The sequence below is a fragment of the Manacus vitellinus genome, unplaced genomic scaffold (genome assembly GCF_001715985.3).
Source record: "Manacus vitellinus isolate BGI_N305 unplaced genomic scaffold, ASM171598v3 scaffold_57_pilon, whole genome shotgun sequence".
Taxonomy (NCBI): Eukaryota; Metazoa; Chordata; class Aves; order Passeriformes; family Pipridae; genus Manacus; species Manacus vitellinus.
Window position 1 is genome coordinate 3,752,096 of NW_021940666.1, and position 24,555 is coordinate 3,776,650.

The window sequence follows — 24,555 nt, forward strand, 5'->3', positions numbered from 1 at the left end:
TCCATTTTGAAAAAAAAAATATTTTTAGGAAAGGCCACATTCATGTGGCATAGTTGTGAATAATATTGGAAGAAGAAACTGGAGTCAAGGATTCAGAACCAGCTATGATAATGCAACTCCTGCCCAACTAGAACCGGTTTGGATACATTCCACCTGGCTGACCACCTACATCATGAACCCATTTACCCTCGGTTTCCTCTGTAATCACTGGAGCGAGGGAGCCACTCCATGGGAGTGATTCAGATCTTTGGTGTGGTCCATGAATCACCTGCTCAAGATGCTTGTCTCTTCTCATTGACTCCAGAGGGAGCCCAGGGCAGCTAGACTCTTGCCTTGGGAGCCGAGGTTGGATGCCTAACCCAGCGTGAGATGAATCTGGATGCTGGGTACGTGTGAGATCAGCACAGCTTGTTTGTAGGAAAAATGGATGCGAGCGTCCATAAGATTAAGCAGGGTTGTTATTGCTGGAGATTTAGCAGCTCACTGTTTGTCTGCTGTGTTAATTTTCACTGGTCTGCAGTTAAATTACTGCATTTGCAAGGCTTGAGCCTCAGAGCTCCAGAGCCATGGCAATATCTCAGGATAGACAATCACAGAAGTATAGAATGGTTGGGTTGAAAGGGACCTTAAAGGTCCCATGGGCAGGGACACTTTCCACTCAACTAGGTTGCTCAGAGCCCCATTCCAACCTGGCCTCAAATGCCTCCAGGGATGGGAGAGTCCACAACCTCTCTGAGCAACCTGTTCCACCCTTAAAGAATTTATTTCTTATGTCTAATCTAAACCCACCCTCCTTCATCTTAAGGTCATTCCCTTTGTCCTATCATTCCATGCCCTTTTGAAAAGTCCCTCTCCAGCTCTCTTAAAGCCCTTTAGGCATTGGAAGGGGCTCTAAGGTCTCCATGGAGCCTTCTCTTCTCCAGGATGAACACCTCCAACTCTCTCAGCCTGTCTTCATACCAAGAAAAAAGAATGATGTTATATTTTATTCAAAAAATATATTCTTCCTGTCCTCACACACGTTGATCCCAGAGTAAGCTCTACAGAGCCTTTTACCTGTTTACTTCATGAGATTCCAAGAGAGAACAGGAATTGGTTTCTAGGCGGATCATTTCAAAATTGAGGCTTCAGCTTTCAGAGTGTTTTGAGACCTGGTAAGAGAAAAATAAAATTGAGAGATTTTATTGTTTTAATAATATATGTAATAAACTTTATAAATAGTCTGACTACAGTAAAAAGGATTTGCATGTGAAGTAATACTTCTGTTTCTGTAAATTGGAGTCTGAAGGAAAAAAATAGGGTTTTTTTTTCACTTTATCTGCTATGCAAAGGCTCCTACTGTTTCAAGTGGCTTTGGAGTAGGCACTAGGCAAAGTGAACCATGATTTCTATGTACTCAGGATCCTCTATTATTAGTCCTTCATACTGTAATGAAGTAGATAAAAGCATTTAAAAAATAAAGAGATCTCAAATAGCACTTAAGCCTATTTTTAATCCTTAACTGACTAGATTTCAAGTGATAACATACCTTTCATGACTTGCACAAAATTGTATGCAACAATCACTGCCTTCGTTATTGAGTTGCATGTTGTATTGTGAAGATAATAATGTTGGGAAGGTATTAGTCCCAAATCATATGTGTGCAAACAAGGCAAAAGGATTTTTCTGTGCAACCAGCTTCAGCTTATAGGCAAGTGAAAATGTAAATAACACTTTCAGTGAATCACCAGTTTATGTATGAGTTAAATGTTTATTTTCACCACTTTAGAACTCTCCACTGTCTTCACAGTATTCACTGAAAATATTAATTTGATGAAATGAATTGGCTGAGACGGTGACTAAAAACCAACATGGCCTCAAAATGAAGTCATAAAGCAAACTGCAGCAGATAAAAATTTTTAAAACTATATACACTTGCAATGGCAACAATGTGTTTCACAAAAAAAATCTCCAATTTCAAGGTAAACCTAAGGCTCAGGTGAAATTGTCTGCCAATAGATACAGTGTGTTAAACTGCTATCAAAGTTAATTTCCCAGTAATATTTACTGTTCTGATTAATAGCAATTCTGCCTAGGCAACCAAGTAATTTAAAACTAAATTTCACCTTTGGCATTTGGAGAAGAAAGTTACATGATGTGACATGGAAAATAAGTAGAGGTATAAGCCATATGATAGTAAACATTCAGCTCAGACCACCTACCAGGAGCCTTAAGCAGCAGAGTGACATTTAAAAGCAATCAGAAGAAAACCTTCAGGGAAAACAGACAATGCTTTATAAAAAGCAGCTCTGCATTTGCCAGAGGGAAAAACCAAGACCTTTGGGAATAGTGCTCAAGTCAGCTTGAAATAAATATTAAGAAAAATAATGGAAATACAGTAAGTATTTTAAAGTAAATTCCTTCCCCACGCTTGCTTCTGTATTGACATGTCCTTACCCTTCAGTGTTGTAGCTACACCACAAAGTTTGCACTGCTCTGACTACCACTAACAAATATATTATAATTATACAACTGAAAGGTCCCTCATGCCTGTCAACATGTAAGAGCTGCAAGTGGTCTCATCCTTAGCTTTTGAAGAAACACCAAGACTTAGAGCAAAATTCCCTGCAAATCTATAAACCCAGGGCATGCAGCGCATGACCCAGGAGAGATGTGGAGTCGGGAGGAGATCCTGGAGTGCCTCACAGAGAGGGCAGGATGCCAAGCAGCACCCTCTCCAAGGTCAACAGGAATGGGAGCTGCCTTTGCACTGTGTATGGGTTATCCCTACTGCTGGACTCAAATTGCCCTTAAAGTGAGGCAGTTTCAGGGTTCCTGCCTGAAATTATAATTTTAGTGCTGCTAAGATATCCTGGTTTTGAGATTAATGTGTTACGGCTGCCTAAGTCCTTATTGAAGCATCTTTTTTAACAATGAATAAAAACGCAATGAGGCCTCGTGTCCCTTCTTGGCTTGCCATGGGCAGAGTGTCTGTTACTAATTTGGCCAAATTTACCTTCCTTCTACACAGAAATCTCCTCTGTAAAACTTATGGTCAGAGAGCATGTGAAATATTTAAAAACAGATAAATGCCCATGGAATTAAAAGTTTAAGGGATCCAGTGCAATCAGCATACCTTTGCTGAAAAGGCAGTGTACTTCGGTAAAGTCTGCTCTGTCAATGTTACTAATCAACATGTACAATGCTTTCATCTTCCAGAGAGAATACCTAATGCTCCTGAACTTCAATAGCAATTGCTCAGTTATACAACTGAAGTAGCCAAGCTCTGCATCCTCTTTTAGAAAACCAATAGCAAGAGCTGTCCAGATTCAGGTATCTACTACTGAGCAGGACTAACATTAGAAACTGAAGCTAAGCACAAACACCACAGCTCAAATTGCCAACTTTAACTGGAGTCAGACTTTATATGTCTGTTCATATGCAGGTTGTGCTGCTTGACCCCATCCCTCTGGGTCACTCCGAGTTCAGGCATCCTACAGGAATGTCTTTATCTCCACCTGAAGCTTGGAGCAGCTTGTCCTCAGTTGCCATTAAGGTCTCCACATGTAGTCTTTTGACTCAGCTACCAACAAAAAGATTTGCCCCTGTGCTGTGCCAGATAATACTCTTAGTCACTCAAGTGTTCTTTTCCCCTTTTTCTGTTTGCCTGAATGCCTTATTCCTTTGTATGGAGGTATTTACACAGCTTTTGTCAAATTACAATTCATTAAGGCTGACAGTTACTAAATAAAAAGTAATTTACAATCTAGCCGCTGAAAGTAAGATTACATGCCATGTAGTTCTGAAAAAAAGACAAAACCGCAACCCAAACAAACAAAAACCTCAAAAAACTAGGAGAAAAAGGTATGAAAGATGGTCCTCCCCCTGTTCTTGGTTAAGAAATCCTTATTTCTAGGAAGGTGAAAAACAGCTGAAAAAAACCTTGTCATTGTCTTAAATTAATCCTTAAATTAAATGAAAATAACACATGTAAGATATAAAAGGGAATAACTCATAACATAAAAAAACCAGCAGACCTGATATTGTTCATCTGTGCCATAACAAACAGGGCAAATGATTTATTTCAAAGCTAAATTCCCTGTTCTCCTGAGCACAGTTCATATTGAAGTGCCTTTGACTAGGCCATCTGTTTGCATTGTAATTCACACCGAAAAGAGTAAACATAAATATTGACTCAGGAACACGGTTCTAGCTCGGACCTGGGAGTTGAGCTCCCACAACACACTTAAGCTTTTGAGCAAAGAGCCATGGGAACACCTGTCACTATTTCCTTTCTTGCCACACACAGTCAATCCAAACACAGGTCAGATCCCCTCACAAATCCAAATAAACTTACACCTTCCCTTTGTCTCTTGACCAACTTCAAATAACAATGCCTAAAACTTCCAGGAATCACTAACATTTCTTCATGCCCAAAGGTGAAATATTCAGTCTGGACAAGGTGAGGTTAATTTGGCAGTTTCAGTCTAGTGAACTGATGCCCTTGCCACAAAAGCCATCAAGGAACTTGGCACTAATTCCTTCTTTGTACTTTTTACCTGTGAAGCCAAAAACTGAAGTGGCAGGGACTCGCCTGCCTTCTGCTGTAACCATTTAAAGGCACCATAAATAGCGTGCAAGACGAGAGAAGGATTTTTCCATTCACTTTTTCAGGTATATAATTTCTAAACTGCACTGTTAAATAGTTTCCTTGCTGTCTACAGTTTCAGCATCACAGGTTTTATATTGACCCAAAATACTAGACTGAAGGAAAATGGTGAAAATCACAGGAACTGTGTTAATGTAAACTAGGAATTAAGCCAATTCTTGCATTTAAATCTGTGAGAATAAAACAATGTCTTAAAATCACTTCTGCTCTGGCTGATCTTGGAGATGCAGCAGCTGGCTCTGAATTAGTTTTGAGCCAGAAATACCACCTTTGTTTCTAACAAAACTAGGAGATTGCCATAGAGATATATTTCTTTACATAGGTAGTATTCAGCTTATAAGGGATAAACATAAGTTTGAGAAGAAGTATTGAGAAATAGCCCTGTCAGGAAAGTCTTGTTTTCCGGATTATATCAAGGTCTGTGTCTATGTAAGCATATGGATACACTCACTGTACACACACACAGATATGTACATATACACATACACAAGCATATCAGGATTTGAGAGGCACATAATGTTCATGTCCAACACTTAATTTCTCTCCTGTAAATAAATGTACAGTTTCCTTTCACCAAAATAACATAGCACTAGTTCAATTTTAATATATCTTTAAGCTATATACAAACAGTAATGTTTCCTTGCATAAATATTCAGCATTTACCTGCTACCTGGCTGTGGATATTCAGTTAATAAGGGGAATATTCAATATAAGTCATACAATGAAAAGTTCTGCAGTGCCAGATTTTTTGCTGCAAACAGAATCATCAAATTTTTTGCCAGCCAAAGCCTAGAGTGCCCATTTAAAGTTTTAGATACGAAATTCAGCAACACTCTGCAGAAAGGTCAGGATGTCCATTAGCAGCAAGGAGGATGGTTCTTGATTCCCAATTTTCAGTGCTCACAGAAACAGCATCTCACACTTCTCTCAGTTTGCAGCCAAAGTGCTGCAGAAAAGCCTTCATACATAGACACCAGTTAGCTCTTAACAAGGTTTCCAAGTGCACAAAGGAAGGGGTTTTCAGCTCCTGGGGTTCAGTTCGGTTTGCATGATTAGAGGCTTTTTTTGTCCGTCTTTAATAATGCCACCTTTGTAGTACCAAAATACTGAGAGAAGCTGGCAGTGCTCTTTGGCCAGCAGCTCCCCATGACTTCTCTTTGCATGGAAAAAAAACCAAACAAACGAGGAAGCTGCTACTGCTGCTGTAACATCTGACATGATAATGTTTCAAAAACAGGATACTCCCCGACCTGCTTACAGGCACCATGGCAATTCCATCCATGCCTGGTTTTCCCTGGCTGAGGTTGGCATATCCTATTTGAATGCATTAAAACCCACTGGAACAGGCTGTCTGGATAACTAGGGATGATTCAAGAACTGTCAAAGTCCTCTTCAAACCACCAAGAAAACGAGTGTTTGTCCTCCCTCAGGGTTGTGTGTTATAATTATTCAGCATTTAATGGTGAGTTGGGCGATTAGTTTGTGGGAAGGAGATAAGGGATAAAAGTAACCTTTTAAAGGAGAAAATGGGACAAGCCTATGGGGCACTTCAGGTACCATTTAAATACAAGTAAGTGGAATCTAATTTCTCCATAATTCCCTCTCCAATTCCTCTGAATTAGGCTGTGGGAACTTCTCAGCCCTCACAAAACAAATTGAGCTCCCCACAACTCAGACCTGAGCAACAGACATCAGACTTGCTGCTGAGGCCTCTCCTGGCAGAGGACATGGCTCAAGCCTGTTGGAATCATCCATTATTAAAGCAATCACCTCTAAAAAAATCAGTTCAACCTAAATTCAAGTATCCTTAACAATAATACCCTATAAAACAGTAAAAATACTAACCTAGCAAATGCACAAACAAGGGCATTACATTATGTGTGAAAGCAGGCTCTGGATTTTCACAGGTGTTAAATGACATTAAATTTCGTTAAGTACATCAGCTCTCTGTGTAAGGGCATCTTCCGTGAGACTGTTGGTCTAGACACTTCTGCAACCTTAATTTGCAGAAGTGGAATCTGCCTTTGGCTTTCAAGCTGCAAAATGATCTGGTCCTTTCACACTGCTCAGTATCTTATCCAGTGGAAATGAATACTGAAGAATCAGGAAATTCTAGAGCTGAGGATTTACCTCTCTGATGAGAATTCCCACATCCTTTCCCACTTTAAGCTAAATGAAGCTAAAGGAGGAGACATTGCTAGGGAGAAAATCGACCTAATGCCATGCTCCAGATGCTTTTAGTAACCCACAGTAGGGAGCACTAGCCAAGGAGCTCAAGGATTATTTGGGACCTTGGACAACTTTGTACCCCAGCATTTGATTTGTATACTGAATGTAGAGTGGAAAATGAGGATCCCAACCACAGAATTATTCTTACAATCAAAGCCATGATAAGTGGGTGCCTCTTGCTCAGGTCTACCATGAAAGTAATGGGTTTAAGTTCTTACTCATTTAGTTGCACGAATAAAAACTCAGAGTGAGTCAGGGCTGGAGTGCTGGTAACTATGAAGTCCCAGGAATTAAGAGGAAAAAATTCTGCATGGAGTGATATGCCTTATAAATACAGTCCTCTAAGATATAGCCCAACATTTAATATCCCTTAAAACTCACAGGCCAGATGTAGAATTTGATATTTTGATTTAAAGATTCACACATACTGTATGAAGACATTAGTTCTTCAGCATGAAACTGGTATTTAATTTTTTTTTGTAAAAAGTAGAATATGGTTTACAGAAAATTATATGAGCAGGTCCACAATGAATAACTTATTTAGTTGCAAGTAGCCCTTAGCTAGAAATGTACACTTTCTTGGTTTTAGCTCTAATTAATTTTAATTCATCTGCATATGGATTAGCTCCTTCATGCACAAACATGCAGTAACACATTTGAATTTTACCATTCAAGCTGGATACAGAAATGGAAGCACCATGTGCTAAACTGGTGGTTAGAAGAAACAAAAAGTAAATTTCTTAATGTCCAGCCCTGTTCTCTCATGCACCTTGTTCTAGTGGGCAGTAGAAATGAAAGGAGAGAATTCCTCAAGAAATTTCATTTTACATCCCTGCACTCAGATCTTGGATTCCTGACATGGTCACTGACCGGAGAGTGAGGCAAATCTCACGATTAGCGGCAGCTTCCTAACATTATTCAGCTGGTTGGGATAGCCAGGAGGCAGCAGGGCTGCAGCCACATGCCCATGGACTGCCGTGCACTCTGGTTGCCATGGCAATAATGGCTTTGGGGGAAATTCAGGCTATCCAGGCTTTCCCACGTTAGGGACTTTACAGCCAAGAAGCTGTGACTAAATTCTGCTTAAACTGAGCAGAACATAAATTAAACAATATAGGATGTGGATCCGAGACCTGCCAGGTGCTGCACCCTTTTAATTCATGTTTTCTCTGCAATTTTTTCCTTTCAAAATTTGACAATATGCCTGGAAGTGACAGGAAGCACCTCTCAGGGAGACCACTTGTGGGGAAACAAAGACAAGATTTAGCTCAATTGTTCACATATTGGCATTACTGAAAAGTTTTATATTTATATTTTAATTTTTATGCTAAACCTTTCTCGCAGTTTATAAAATCTGGTACCAGGTTTGCATACAAAAATCACTAACTTTTTTACATAAATTCAATCTTTATATATTCTTTGGACAAATCTTTGGCACAGACAGTGTGTACACTTGCAGAATAGCTGTTGCAACCCTTTTAACAGTTAGACCACAGTAAGAAGTGCTCACTGATTAAATTCTGCAACTCATTTTCTGAAGTTAACGCTCCTGCTGGGATCAATAGGAATAAAACAATTAAGAAATGAAAAAGAAAATATTATAAAAATCATGAGCATTTTTAATTGAAAGATCATTGCTTTATGTAGAAGTTCTATAAAGCCAGGCTCACCTGTAAATAAACCACCTGCCACAGAAAATCCCAGGTGGATGTTTTTTATATCTTTAATGACAACAGTCCAATTTTATGCCTGTGTAACTTCCCACAGCAAAAGAACTTGCTCTGAAATAAATAAAAATCCCAGTTTGACAACTTTTTGAAGCATTAGACAGAGATAGTTGATATTAAGCTGCTTTCCTTAGCAATTACATTTACTACATTGTTCCAGAGATGTAAGATTCAAGACATCCTTTATTTTTATTTTTTATATACCAATCTCTTCAGAGTCTTCGAGAGTGCACAGAGGAACCTTCACTTTGCCACAAGAGGGGGTTGCTTTGAAAGCTGCTGTAAATAATGTGACCAGCCCAAAACACAGCACAACCCTTTTCTTCCAAAAACTAAAAGAAAGGGAAGCTAAGTTGCCATCCACACAAGAACATTTGGAAAACAATGAAAAAGTTTTAAATTTCCAAAACTGATCAGATCACAGGAATTACTGAATTTAAACTCCATCAGGATGACCAACTTCAGGTGTTTCAATCATTTATGTTACATCATATTTTACAAGAGCAAACCTGCTGGTTTAACTTTAGCCTGCTTTAAGAAAGGAATGAACCAGTAGCAGAAATAGTTCTGTGGATGAGACTATTTAATGATTAAGAGTTCCTCCAAGTTTATTCCGTGCAAATTCCCATGCAGAAGCCTGAATTCCTCTGGCTTTCCCGGCAGCTGAGTCAGGCTGGGCTTCCTTGTCTCCAAACCTACAATTCCCAGCACCCATTGCAACATACTCTCTTCACATGAAGCAACCCTCAGCTACAATTTTTATGAAAACAAAGATTCTTCAAAAGTTCTTGAACCTTTACTCACAACTCCTCCCCCTACCCCTCAGCTCACCCCCACAACTCCTGTTTTTATAGCATATAGTAAACTACTTTCTATAAATCTACCAGTACACCCCTGCAATCAAAACACTGGCAGAGAAAAGAAGCAATAAATCAAAGAGGGAAAACAACTTAGAAAAATATTTGTGCTGGAACACATTTTAAGGGCATAGGTGATTCATGCAGGGAATGAGAAAGGCACAAGACAGTGATTAGAAATAAATTTGAATTGAAAACCACGCAACCAGAAAGCCTGAATTAAACATGCTGAGAGAGCTTGGAGACACAGCGTCACTAAGCTTTTTGCATAGACAATTAAATGAAGCAATTAGAGTTCAGAAAGTAGCCAATTATTTTAGGAATGAAACAAAGGCTGGAGGAAATACAGTTGCCTGTGTGCAAAAATGGAGAAAAAGGAAAGCAAAGCATTGCATTTGAAATATTCATGACAACCAATTTGTATAAGAGGATTTTTAATTAATAGTCTAGAAAAGTTCTTTTAACTCGGTAATGAAAAGAATGCAATTAAAAAAAGAAAAACACTTTAATGTGTGAATATAATTGATATCTTCAGAAATTATAGGAAATAGCAAGCACTGTAAGGGACTAAGAAGTGACAGGGAAAAACAATCTGCCACAATGAGAATTCTCCTGAGATGGCACTTAAAACTCTCCAAATGTTTTGATATGTTGTTTTCTCAAGGCTATAAGGAAACAAGATCCTCAAGAGACCAAAAGGGAAAGGTTTTAGTAATTCCTCACAGGCAGATACTGTTGCAGAGCATCCTAAAGGATTTGATAAACTGGGTAATTAAGTTATTTGTCTTAGTCATTCACAGCTCTAAGTGCAGGCTGACACTTCAGTGCCAGGATAAACTCCACAGAACACTAAAGCCTCTATCAATTTAACATCTGAACACATCCCCTAAAATCATAGACCAACAGAATAAACCATAAGCTATGCTTTTAATTAATTATAAAACAAATATGCCATCCTTACCAGCATCTCCCATGCACACACTGCACTGCCACTCAATTTTAGGCTCCTGAGGGCTGGCAGAGAATCTTTTTCTTCTTCCGCTACTCTGAGTGACAGCATTTAAATGCTACTGCTCTGAGGAAAATTGTAGCCTGTTCAGCACTTCTGAGAAATGCAATAACAAAGCTTTTTGCTTTTTCTTCTTTAATGTCCCCAGAAGGACACTGGTAACATAATGCCTGTTTAGCACTGCTCCTTGCTTTAAAAGTGTCCTTAACATTTATCTCCTCCCAATTAGAGGTCTCATCACAGACATCAATCCCATAAGATAACAAAACAGTTCCATTTGTTTTTTTTAAGGAAGTATTTTTAATGAAATGTACACAAAATTATATAATATAAAGCTTCAATTCAAGTTATAAAAACTATGTATGAGTTCAAGGTGCTTAATTTGAAAATAACTGGTAACTGGTAACTGGATCAGAAAACGTTTCCTTACAAATTGCACCCGTTTTCCTTATCCCTCCTCCCAATAAAAAAGGTTTTGTTCCCTTTGTTTCATTTGATTTTGTTCTCACATAAACATTTTAATCTCTAATAAAATCAGTTTTAATTGGCCCTGAGGTACTGTACAGACTGATGCAATCTAGGTCATTGCTTTCATATGCAGTAAAACATTAATGAAGTACAAATCCTTATGAAAACAAGAAGTTTTTATCTTCTGAGGCAGAATATTTCTTGTAGCTGATGAGTGTTCGGCTACTACTAACAAATTAATCTGATTGATTCCTAAATTATCTTGGTTCTATGCAGTAGTCAGTATATTTTTTATATTCCAGATCAATCTCTCTTCTGTAAACCAGAAGACTTATTAAAAATGGGTAAGAAAAACATGTTACCAGAGAGATTGGAACTGCTGCAGAGCTGTTTCACCACACACACAACTCATCTTGTTCGTTTCTCTGCTCTGCTCAGAAGGAGTGCTCAGAGAAAGAAAAAAGTCTGAAGCAATCATTTTCTTTAGATACTGCAGAATGAATACTGTGTCTATTAAGCAAAAAACCCCAAAACATCTGAGCTGGTCATTCAGATGAAGCACAGCACTGTATCTCCTCCTGGGAGTCTGGAATTGGCAACTGATACAAGTATTAGAATCAGTACTTGGAGAACTCTGCCTGCCCAAAATGCAGACAGGCGGAAACTCCTAGATTACCCTATGCTTGGATACAATCACTGATACTTAATATACTACAGCTAGGAAGATACTGAGAATCATTACAGAATCATGGAATAGTTTGTGTTGGAAGGGAACTTAAAGATCATTCCGTTCCACTCCCTGCTATGGGCAGGGACACCTTCCACTAGACCAGGTGGCTCCAAGTTCTGTCCCACTCGGCTTTGAACGCTTCCAGGAATGGGGGAAAAAATCATTTAAGGAAAAAACACTGTGAAAATGTTTGATGAAAACACAATGAAAAATGTCAACACAATGAAATGTTTTTCTGTCATGTGAACATACAGCAGTTTCCATTAACTTCAATTAAATATTCAAGAGTCACTGCTTAAACAAGAGGCACCAACTGTAACAAAAACTTGAAAATTATCATTGTCACAACATTTCTGCAGAGCAGTGACACATCACATGCTTACACCTGGCCTTCACAGTCATAGCACCACGTGAAAAGAACTCGAAAGGAGCTAAAAGGCAGACAAATACAGTAGCAAAAAAGAAGCCTCTTCAAGCATCTATTCAGGCAGTTTGGAGGATGTTTGCAGTAGCAAACAATCCCACAACCATTCAAGCAATAACAATTTCAGAGGACTCTCCCCCCTGGCACAGGAGATGGTCCCCAGAGGCCTCTACAGCTCTGCACATCTTAAAGCTTGCGCAAATTTTCCAGCCTTAGGTCAGGTGTGAAGGTCATTTAGTGAAGTCTGTCCCAGATTAAACCTGAGAACTGAATCTGGTCTTGTTCATAAATCCTCTTTCCCCTGTGAAAATGTCAAGCAATGGGAATGAACTAAAAAAATGGCACAGGACTTGGAAGAGCTATGGGGTCTGGAGGGATCTTTGAAGAGAACAACCTGGCCAGAGATAGCTGATCTTCACAGGATATTGCCAGAAAAAAAGTCCACGATACAGAATTACTCACACCCCTCCAAAAGGAACCAGTTTGTTTTCTAGGTTTTTGGCACAGTACACATTTTTGTCACCAGGAGCTGAGCTGCACTTGCCAGCAACCATGAGCAGCCTCTGTGACAGAAGTTAGGAAAGAATTCCTAGCAAAGGATCCTAAAGCAGGCACAGCTTTCAAAAGAGGCTGCTGTAAACATCTGAGAGACAGAACTTCTTCGGTAGTTTCAGGAGAACACTTTCTTCAGGACGGTGAAGGCACTTGGTACTGATTTAAACCAGTTCATTTTCAAACCTGGGCATATTTTTACTACGAAAAAGCCACCACAACATTTAATACCTCTCTTGCACTGCAGTCTTGGGGTCTAAGGTTACAGTCATCTTAGTATCCTTTGATAGAGAGCAAATGTATTTGGCAAATTATATTATGCTTCTCAGAAGGAAAATCCAGTACACAGCTAAGACACTCCTTCTCCCTTTCACATTACATTTATAATAGGGAAAAAAAAAAAACCAACCTCTCCATGAAATTTTAAACCACAATTACCTCAGAAGTGTCTCATGGATGTATTTCCAGAGAAGATGAATCAAAAAGCATCTGCAATAAAGCAAATCTTTTCAGGTGGGTGGCAGAACAAAAGTGTGAGAATTTCTACAAAATGGTGCTCAGGTCTTCTAAAAGCTAAAATATCTTAAAGGAAGCATCATGCTACAAAGTGTCACCTGAAAAGAATCTGTTTTCATGTTAATTTTCCTGTGTCCAGAAATTAATTTACTAAGGCACCTAAACTAATGGCACAATAAGCAACCAGTGATAAGTATTTTGGTCCAGAAGAGAAGGCGGCACTTTTGCTTTTTTCATCCATATCTGAGGGGCATGAAAGTGTTTTGATATTGATTTCATCTGGCTCCAGTGTTCAGCTGTGAGATCTTCTCTTCAACTAAGTCTGCCACCAAATTCAGGTGACAGCCCCGAAGAGCTTTTATTAAGTCAGCCACCTTTGCATCTTTTCCCTTCCATCTCTGCCACTCTCGAAGTCCCTGGACAAGCTGCTCATACGATTTAAATTGATAGTCTGCCTCTATTCTGTCCAGTTTCACTTCTGGCATGCCAAGTTGTCGCAGCAGCTTTTTCCAGTCTCTCCCAATGTTCTCACATATGACATCATTAGCTAACTTGAGAAGACCTGAAAAAGCAGAAATACATCAAGTTAGCCATGGTTTTACTAAGAAATACAAGAGAATGTTTAAAAGTTGGGGGTTCGGTTTGGTTTTGTTGTTTTTTTTTTTAGCAAAATGCTACTGCTCTTGGTGCAGTGCGTGTACTGAGAGTCACAGCACATTCTGAAATACTTGGATTTACTTGGCTATACATGAAATACTGGATATACTTGGAATTCCACATACATAACTCGTTTTTCTAGTGACCATAAATAAAAAGATTTAAAAAAAGATTAAAAAAAATAGAGAGAATTTCCACCTCGGAAAGCCGTTTGAGTTCACATATATATGTATAATTATACATATACAAAAATATAACTTAGATAAAATATATATATGTAAAATATATATATATTATAATATATATTATAATCCACCTACGTTTTTCCTGCTCATCTGGCTGATCATCAGGAGTACCAAACCCTCCTTCCTCCTCGAACTGCTCCAGCTGTGACAACAAATCGCCCCTGCGGATGTGCTCGAGTAGTTTCCTGAGGAACTGCAGGTTGTCGCTGCCGATGTGCTGCTGCTCCATCAGGATCTCGAAGAGCTCCCTACCGCTCCGCACAGACTCGCGCTTCCTCTTTGTGATCTTGTCGCGGCAGAGGAACTTCATGGAGTCGAGCTCGGCCTCGGACAACCCCGCGGAGATGGAGAGCAGAAGGCTCAGGAACGGGCTCACAGTGGGCCCCGCGCCGAGTGCGGGGTGGCTAGAGGCGTCCTGGTCCCACGCTCCGCAGGCGAACGCCATTCCTGCTTTGGCAGAGTGACTTCCGGGGAAGCCGGAGAAGGAAGGGAAACAAAGAGACTGACCCGACCGACCCGACCTGGCCCGCGCCCTGCCCGGAACTCACGTGACCGCGGGTTTCCCCGCCCTAACATGGCGACGGTGGCACCGCCCGTGAGGGTTGTAGTTTTCTGACCTCGGCGCCGCGCAGCCTGGGGTTGGGAACCTAGCGCTTCAAACCACCTACCCCCACACACCCCGAGCCCAACGGGCTTGTTTTGTGATGGAGGATTTGTGTTGGAGGCCGATGTCCTGCTGCAGGGACGGGCCCCGGTGCCTCAGCAGCGCGGCGCCTCAGCCCTGTCCGGGTCACAGAATCACAGGATCGATTAGGTTGGAAAAGACGTCTGCGGTCGTCGAATCTAACCTGTGACACAACACCACCTTGTCAATCAGACGATGGCACCGAGTGCCACGTCCACTCGACTCCACCACCTCCCTGGGCAGCCCATTCCAGTCTCTAATCACCCTTTCTGTGAAGAAATTCTTCCTATTGTCCAACCTAAAGCTTCCCTGGTGCAGCTTAAGACTATGTCTTCTTGTCCTGTCCCTTGTTGCCTGGGAGCAGAGCCGACCCCCACCTGGCTCCACCCTCCTGTCAGGGAGTTGCGGAGAGTGAGAAGGTTCCCCCTGAGTCTCCTTTTCTCGAGGCTGAGCCCCCCAGCTCCTTCAGCTGCTCCTGGTGCTCCAGACCCTTCCCCAGCTCTGTTCCCTTCTCTGGACTTGCTCCAGCTCCTCAATGTCCTTCTTGAACTGAGGGGCCCAGAACTGGACACAGGACTCAAGGCATGGCCTCAGCAGTGTCTCCCCAGTGCTCATGTTGGCTGAGCCTGAAGTTGGGGGAACTGTAGCTTCCCTGCTTAATACCACATTATTGGACTTCTTGTGAACACCTACACCTATAAGAATTACTTTCTGGTTTGGTGTTTTGTTTTGTGTGGGTTTTTTGGTTTTTTTTTTTTTGGTTTTTTTTTGCAAAAAGGGAAAAGGAAAGCAGTACGTGGATGAAAGGCTCAGGCTGGAGAAAAGAAGGCTCAGGGCGGACCTTCTCACTCTCTACAAATGCCTGACAGGAGGTTGTATCCAGGAGGGGGTTGACCTCTTCTCCCAAGGAAAAGGGGCAGGACAAGAGGAAAATCATCAGGGGAGGTTTAGGTTGGACATAAGAAGAAATTTCTTCACTGAAAGGATGGTCAGGCATTGGAAAAGGGTGCCCAGGGGAAGCGGTGGAGTTACCATCCCTGGAAGGATTTAAAAGATGTGTAAATGTGGTGCTTAGAGACCTAGTGGTGGACTTGGCAGTGCCTGGTTAATGGTTGGACTCGATCTTAGAGTCCTTTTTCAATCTTAATGGTTCAATGCTTCTATAATTCTATGAAAGGACTAACTCCACAAAGAGCAAGAAAGGGCACAACAGAGCTCCGCTCTCAAAGGGATGCCATTCCCATGGTGTCCCTCCCTGACAGCCGTTCAGGAAAACAGCCTCTGCCCTCCCTGCGTGGCCTTGCCTGCCCTTGGAGACCCCCCAGTTTTCCCTGTAAACACAGGGCATCCAACCTAGGCTTTGTTCCTCACCAAGCTTAATTGTGACACAAAGTACCTCCTGACCTTTAAAAGGGAAGAAATAGGGCAAATGTTAAGTCCCTATATTCTAGAGGCAATTCTTACACGAGGTGAAAGGTTGTCAACTTTTCTTAAAAGGGAAAGTTCAAGTTCATCCCATTGTTTTGTAGATAGCCACAGCTCAGAAAAACCAAATGGTTTTTCTTCTCAGCACATGTAGATAGTTCAGGGTTTTCCTTGTTCCTCATGTTGATTCCACAAGCTATCCCTTTCCAAAGTTTTTTCAGTACAACCTTTAATTTATTATCATTGCAACACACTGATAGACCTATGTCCCTTGTCATAAAATGATTTCCATCTGATAAAAGGCTTTAAACACATCTCCGTCTCTACTCTCACATTCCAATGTGAACTCCTACGCCCAAAACATTTCTAAAATTGCCAGAGGCACAAGCCTTCCTTAGATAAAACCACTAGATTTTCAGCATCCTCTTGCAATCTGTGACACAGAGACGGTCTTACACAGATTAAAAAAGCCAATCTACAGAACTGGCTACACACACAAAGCCCATCTGGGCACCCACAAGAGTGGGCAGAATGATATCAGAAAATGCTGTTTCCCATAAAATCCCCCCAAGTTAAAGAACACTGGACTGCATCATCTTTTCCAAATAAGCATTCCCTTAAAATAATTCATTTTGCTGTAGCATTTGCAATATTTTCTTTGACGTTTAACCAAATAACCCCCAAATTCATAATAAATTTGGGACTTCCATCAACCTCCTTCGTCCACTTTATGCCCCTCATCCAGGAAAGATGATAGAGCATCTAATCACACCAACCTTAAAACCAGTACATAATACTTTATTAAAAACATGTACGTATTACTCCCAGTCTCTCAGGTAAAATATTAAACCTGTTCAAAAGACATATTTTTGTTTAGTCCCTAAATGCTGCAAATTGGAGGGAATTAACTTGTTGCAGGGTCTTGTAGTAAAGCAACGGGCAAGAGGAACCAGCACTGAGAATCTAAGCTGGAATGAAATGTGCAAGAGTACAGATGTGCTTTCTTTCTGCAGCCCTGAATATACTTTAAACTCAAAGAAAGACATTAATTAAAAGGGTAGCATGATGCCAAGAAGAAATATATTTGCTGTGTGTGGATTAATTTATAAAGGAGATGTAATCCTAGTAAATATATAAGAAATAAAAATCCATTCAAATAAAATCTCTTTTGAATTTTGCCAAGGAAGGTGACTCTACAAAACAATGGGGACCAAATCACACAGTGCCTGGTGATGGTAGCCAGCCAAATTCAGAGACAAATCTACATGAAAGAAGCCTGAATCAGTAGAATTTATACCTTTATTCTCCGTACCTTGACATACAATTGAAAACAACATCAACTGAGATTTTAATTGGTTCAAGATGAATTTAGCAGCCAGCACTGAGTTACAAGGAGTGTGAAAATTAGAGTAATTCTGAAGGTGTCTAAATTGGTAACAAATATGAAAACTAAAAGACACAAATCATCCTTTAGTTAAGATACTTAAATGCTTTTAAACTCTCTTCTAACAGTGAGCATAGTGATTTATTAGTGCCTTTTATTCTGTTTGAATCTGACCCTTTAAGTGGACTTTGACACATTCACCAATGAACATATCCCAGCAGCTTCCTTTATTCCAGTTATTCCCTTCAAAAGCAGTTCATGGAGCTTCAGCAAAGGAAGTGTTAGAGCCAAGCTTAACAGATCGTAAGTGCCCCACATCAGAATAAAACATAATAGAGACGATTTGTTAGAGCAGCGCAGATTTTAGTGGAAGTTTCCCAGACACGTAAGTGCTACAAATGATCCGGTTCCTAACCAACTATTTTGGATGTTTCTTGAGGGAAGATGAGTCCTTGCGAAATACTGCAGAGGGAGTTTGAAGCCTGGGAGTTTTTTTGAAGTGAACCTTTGATTACACAGACTTTGCTGCAAGAGCAGGACAAAGAGTGAATAAAAAGATTAATTTCAGGTGAGTCCTCAGTGGCCCTGGGCAAGTTGCAATTGGCTACTGAGGCCGCAAGATGTAGTCTAAGGATTTTTATCTTTTGAAACTACAGGTTGAATTTTAGGGATAAATTGCAGTATTCTGAAACTGGAAAGTTGATAAAATAGAAAACAGTGTTTCTTCCTACAAGAGATTTGAAATAGTTCACTTAGGAAAAACAGACTTGTAAAAATCACAAAGCTCGAAGCCTGCTCAGCATACCTGATTTCTCATCTCCACTGATCATCAGGAACTGGACTCCCTCCTATTTTAGGGTCTCATCTGTGTACACTGTATTAAGGCCTCATAACTTAGAAAAGTAACATTATAAGCTCACATTTCTGGAAAGGTTTCCTTAGCAGATGAGTTTAAAAGCAAAACTTTGTTGCCATAACCAATGAATGCAGAGTAGTGCTATAGAGCCAAAGGTTATTTCTGTTGCTAGCTTTGCTACACTCTCAAATAACTTTTGTCCAGATCAGTGCTGGCAACAAGAATTCCAGGTTAACACTTGTTTCATTTTTCAGGCTTTGCATTTCAAGAATGGTGAGTTTTTATTGGAAACTGAAATGGCTGTAAGTAACAGCCTCAGAAAAGAGTTTTTCATATTTCTGAGTGTCTCAGTCTGAGGAGACTGGAATGTTTGCTAAAGAGGATGAGTTGTAAGACAGACCAAACTCCTCTCTCTCAGCAATTGTAAATTCAAGATTAAGGGGGCTTTAATCGAGGAAGTATGGCAAAAAAACCAGAAGAAATAACAACCCTTTATTAAAAGATATATGTATGTTGGCAAAACCAGTAACAGAACACACAAAAAAACTAGACGGTAATCCTAGAAAAACAAAGTCTGAATGAATACTTCTCTGTCCTTTAGCGCAGTCCTAACGGTGGCCTGCAGGGGGTGCTGTTGGATCGCTGAAGGTGCAGGGTCTGCAGTTCTCTGTCGTGGCCAGCAGGGGGAGCTGTTGGGCTCCAGCGGTCACCACGCGGGGAGAGGGGTCCGGAGGGAGCGGTCCTGGATGGCAGGAGAAGCCAAGAAGGAAATGGGGGACCCTTCCCTCAGTGGGGGAAAAAGGGAAGTGAAGCAGTCCACTTCCACGGGACTCACCGCTGTCCCAGGTGACGGTGTCTCAAAACTCCTCCCTTCTCTCCCACAGGCACATAACTCTCCGATGTAACAGAGCAGATCCAGGGAGCGGGACAACCAGGCAAGTCGAAGCCAGCAGTCCGAGCTGACCAGGATGAGAAGCTAAAGAAAACCAGATCCCAGTCCCTCTCCCCAAATGCCTGCACACAGACCCCGGTCTCCCTACCAGAACCAACTCCGCCATCTGCCCCACTCCCCTCAAAACAGAGCCAGCCACCTCCCAGCCTCCTTGATGGCCCATTAGCAAGGAATGTAGTTCGGCTGGCTACATCTTTTGTAACGCTAATGACCTCCCTTCCCCCTTCCCTATTCGAAACTCAGTTTCTCTTACGGGGAAGCAGGGAAAGAAAAAATTCCTCACTCAGATTTATAACCTATAACACTGAGGGAGAATTTTCAAACCTAGCTTTGAGTATGCAAATAGTTGAATTACTTGTTGTACAGTTGTAAATAAAAATCAATGCATTTCCTCTGATTAATGTCTTAACTTATATTTGGCTAAACAGTTCTTTTATTGTTGCCTTCTTTAAAAAATAACCGATAAGCAGAAAAGTGATCTCATAAAGTGTTGCAACCTTTGAAGTCCACTTGTTGCCACAGAACAAAAGCACGCCAATATCATATCTGAAGATACAGAATCTTATATAGATACATACAAATATACATATATATATGTATATATACAAATACATACAAGAAAGTTTGTAGTTCTTGATGAGAGTTCTACATGGGTAATGAACAGAGGACTGGTTTCATGTGTCATACAACTGTGGTGACCAGGAACATATGCTCTGAGCTTCGATTTATTGTCCTCGTTTGTAAATGCCTGCCTTCCCTTTGGGGGGAACACAGGCATGTGAGGTGTTGTTCAAGGCACGAACCCCACTCAGACACAAACAAGTGTCAGAGTAGAATTACCGTTTATTCAAACTGCCTAGGTTTAAATACCACGCTTGAACGTGTCACAAGACCTTCTAACCAATGACAATCAAGTATTGTCTGAGAACCCAGGAGACCACAACTCCCATGGTTCCTTGTTACAGTCTTCCTGCCACATCTCCCCCCTCTTTTTATTAACAAGTTGAGAAACAATACACCTTTAACAGTCTTATTATAACCAAACTTATTTCAACTAATCATAAAAAACAGGGCCTATCATCACAAGGCCTTTATTGAACTGTTTACAACTTTATTGGTTCGCGCAATATTCAAGCAATCTCAAATTACCCAGGGTTTGTAAGTGTGGATAACCTTTTATAAGAGGGTGACTTTGTGTAATGGCATCATCTTTATTTAAAAGGGAAATGTGTTGGGTTGTAGATGTTGTGTCTGAGGTGGTGTTGTTTGAAGTAGTGTTTCAGATGTCTTGCTATAAAGTGTACTTGCGTTCACACACACACATACATGCTTCCACTCAACTTTCTCATTCATACTCCGGTGGCCACCGTTTCATTCTCTCCTTACACATGCATTCTTAAACCCTTTATTGTGTTTGACACATGGAGTTTTGGCTCCGTATTGGTTACTGTTTATATGTTTCTTTTGGTTCTGTTGTATCATTTATTGCTTCTTTGTGATTATCCCTGTTTTAAATAAATGTTAATGTAGATTTACACACATAGGACCCATATCTCTTTCCCCCCCCCTTTTTTTTTTTTTTCACTTTGTGGTGTATTTACTATTGTTGGTCATGTTTCTTCTAATCCAAATCCTTCACTTATTTCTTCTGGTGGTTGTTCCTGTTGTGGTGGAGGGCTAATATAAGACCTGACACATCTAGAAGGGACCCATTGCAATTTGGTACCCTTGGATACACAGGTATATCCCCTTCCCCATGTTACGAGATCTACTGGTCCTGACCATTGCCCAGATATTAGATCTTTGATCATAACTGGTGGTTTGGAAGATGAAAGTATTTGAGTTTTATGTTGGCGTTCATACCTGCTATGGTCTGTATCATCACAGTTTAAGAAATTTAGAACATATGACGCTTTCCATAAGCGTTCCTGGGGGCTATATACCGACTCCCCTCTTTTTTGTCTTTGAAGCATTTCTTTTAGTGTACAGTGAGCTCTTTCTACAATCGTTTGTCCTGTGGGTGAATGCGGTATTCCTATGGAATGGAGTACCCCCCAGTCTGTGAGAAATGTTTTGATTTTTTCAGAACAATAAGCAGGGCCATTGTCGGTTTTTATGGTTTTTGGAATTCCTAGGATTGCAAAACAACTGAGCCAGTGTCTGATAATGTCTTTGGCTTTTTCTCCCGTGTGTGCTGTTGCATTAATGTATCTGGAATGCGTGTCTACTGTAACATGGACGTATTTTAGTTTACCGAATTCAGCTATATGTGTAACGTCTGTCTGCCAGATTTCATTGGCTGTTATGCTCCTGGGATTAGCCTCTTCCTTAGCTGGCATTGGGGTAATTGGCTGGCAGTCAGAGCATGACATAATTATGTCTCTGGCCTGGTTTATTGTAATTTGGAATTGTCTCTTTAATGAACGTGCATTTTGGTGGAAGAACTGGTGTGAGAGTTTAGCCTGTTCCAGAATTTTGGGAACTGTAGTTACCATAGCAGTTGCATCAGCTTTTTGATTGCCCTCTGCTATGGGTCCTGGAAGTTCTGTGTGTGACTGAGTATGCATTATGTAAAAATCAAATTTTCTGTGGTTGATAAGAAACCATATGGTACGAATTTCTGTGAATAAGTGAGGATTAGTGACATCTCGAAGGAAGGAGCTTCGAGACATGAGACCAACCCTGCTGCATAGTGAGAATCTGTGACGACATTCATAGGTTGATCATGGAACAATTCAAATGCCATGCGGATAGCTGCTAGTTCTAAAACCTGTACAGAACCTTGGTCCAAGGTTTGTACCTTATTGTCCCATTGTCCTGTGGCAGGGTTCTTCCATGTCACGGCGGCTTTTTTGGATTGTCCAGACGCATCAGTGAAGACTGTGATTCCATTTACTGGTCGTAGTTTGCAGCGATGCGTGGCCATCAGGGGTAGATTTCCTATTTCCGCCCAGAGTTTATGTTTCGGGAAGTGAATGGAAATATTACCGTGGAAGTCCGCTAATGTAGTCTGAAACCCAGCGTCCTCTGCAAGAAGCCAGTCTAAGTTGTCTTTTGTGGCTGGAATGTAGATCGTCTCAGGATCCCTTCCATCCATCTCCTGCAGACGTCCCCTACCTTTCATGACGAGCTTAGCAAGCATGTCATTAATGGTCCAAACAGTCTTAGGTGGAGAGTGGGGAAGAAATAACCATTCTAGAATTCTCAAAGGGTCGGATTCTGCCTGATCCCATTGGAAAAGGACAGCAAAAGTTGGAACTTGCTGGATATGATGGTGAGGCGAATGTGCAGGTCAGGGTGTCGTCGTCTGCTTTGCCTGTTTTTGACGGCTTGGGAGCATACTTCCAGAGCTTGTTTTGCTTCTGGGGTTAGGGATCGAATGGATGTGAGAGTTGGGTCACCTTTAAGTAGCTCGAAGAGGGGGTGCAATTCCTCTGTTGTGATCCCCAAGACAGGCCTCAGCCAGTTAATGGCTCCTAAAAGCTGTTGCAAATCATTCAGGGTCATAGTGTCCGTTACTTTGAAAGTCAGTGGTTGTGGCATGATTTCCTGTTGAGTGATCCTCCGTCCGAGGTAGGTCCAAGGTTGGGTGCGTTGAATTTTTTCTGGGGCAAGCTGCAGACCTGCTTTTTGGATGGCGTCAGTTAAGGCAGTCAAGGTGGATTGTAGTTCGGTCCCGTGTTTTGCTGCTATCAGGATGTCATCTATATAATGACAGATGATGGCTGAAGGGTGGAGTTTTTGAACAGGATGTATGATGTTGGCTACCACTGTTTGAAAAATCATCGGGCTGTTTTTCATGCCCTGAGGCAGTACTGTCCAGTGGTATCTTTGCATGTTTGTGTTTTGAGTGGATTTAGAGGTATTGTTGTATTGTTGTATGTTGCAACTTTGTGGAGCATCTTTGGGCTTCTATTGTATGAGGGTTTTGTTTGTTTTGCTTTCTCAAGGCTCTTGCAGTGACTGTGTATAAAGAGTTATGTGTTTCTGCAGTAGAAATTGTAACTGGTTGTTTGTTTGCTACTTGTTTAAGTTTGGCTTTCCATGTTGTGTATGGCATATTGTCTAACAGCATTTTAAAATAGTGAGAAGTAAATACTTGATTTGGGGCCCCTCTTATTATTATTCTTACCCCCTGTAACACAAAAGAACTTTTTATAATAGCAGATAATCTGTCAATTAGTAAAGTTGTCCTTTTGTGACTTAGAAAATTAAACATGGTAGTTGATAGCTGTATGTCTGCTGTGTTTTGCAATGCTACCTCTAGGTTGTTGGTTCTGTCAGGAGGTGGATGGTGTTGTCCCAGCTGAAATTCTCGCAGTACAAAACCAACAGCTGTCATCGCCAGCAACGCAGTCAGTACACATGCTGTCCACTTCAACGTCGGTAGTTTTGACTTTGCTGATGGTTTGGGCTTGGGTAGGCAGATGTTCTGTGTGCTTTCCCAGTCTGCATCTTCTTCCTCGAGCTGAAGTACTAGCTGTAACCATGTTTGCTGTTCTTCTTCTTTTACAGGATTCAAAACTGCTTGTCTTCTTTCTGGTTCTCTTGTCTCGCTAAGTTCAGTTTGCCATAGCTCAGCTAAGCTTTCTAGGGAGTAAATATCTCTTCTTCCTCCTCTATCAGGCCATCTTTGGCATAGAAGCTGTTCTGAGGCTGGTGAGGGCTGTGGGTTGGTTTCTTGGTAGGAGAGCCACAGTGATGTTTCAACTGTTGTGCATTTGTTGTGAGTTGGTTGAACTGGTGGTGACAGAAGAGGTGCTTTCACTTCCACCTCATGGCCGGAGTAAGCTTGCTGTGTCCATGTTGCTGCATGGTTGTTCTGCAGCGGTCTCATGGCTGCTGGGCAGCCAAAGGGTGTTAGTGGACCGCCCTGGCTAAAGGGAGCTAGCAGATTCTCTTCTGTGTCCTCTATAGACTCCTCATCTATTTGTCCGTCACAGTCATCCTCCCCCCTTCCCGGCGAAATGCCTGAACCTGGGGGTGGCGGCTTCACTTCCGGCGCACGGCAGGGGCAACATGGCGGTGCCTCCGGTGCCACTCTCCTTCTGCACGTTGACTGTGCAACTGCTGTGTAACGGTCACCCCGTAACAGTCTAGGGGTAGGCGCTGCTCTGTAACGGTCCTCGGCTCCAGCAGCACTGCTTGCTGCTCTGTATGGCATGGTGTCAACTGCAGCCATGGGCGCTGG

The 24,555-nt window shown here is 41.3% G+C and overlaps 2 protein-coding genes across 2 annotated transcripts; both read right to left on the minus strand.

The window, feature by feature from the left end:
- Positions 1–10,860: 10,860 nt before the first annotated feature.
- On the minus strand, positions 10,861–14,843 carry FADD (Fas associated via death domain). The gene is given in 4 exon segments (XM_018081856.1): positions 10,861–13,449; positions 13,451–13,722; positions 14,138–14,509; positions 14,611–14,843. Coding segments are annotated over 4 exon segments (819 nt in total). The 5' UTR covers positions 14,639–14,843; the 3' UTR covers positions 10,861–13,302.
- Positions 14,844–20,932: 6,089 nt separating this feature from the next.
- LOC115307816 lies at positions 20,933–22,610 on the minus strand. The gene is made up of 2 exons (XM_029963267.1): positions 22,089–22,610; positions 20,933–21,183 (listed from the first exon to the last, which is right to left on the minus strand). The coding sequence occupies exons 1-2, from the start codon at positions 22,504–22,506 to the stop codon at positions 20,975–20,977; spliced, it is 627 nt and encodes a 208-aa protein (XP_029819127.1). The 5' UTR covers positions 22,507–22,610; the 3' UTR covers positions 20,933–20,974.
- Between the last annotated feature and the right edge of the window lie 1,945 nt (positions 22,611–24,555).

Bases quoted from the DNA above. Each gene is read 5' to 3' on its own strand.
- LOC115307816 (XM_029963267.1), bottom strand. From the start codon at position 22,506: ATGCTTGCTAAGCTCGTCATGAAAGGTAGGGGACGTCTGCAGGAGATG. The intron at 21,184-22,088 runs ATCAACCTATGA...CATCTTCCAAAC, and splicing joins GGCATTTGAATTGTTCCATG to CACCAGTTATGATCAAAGAT.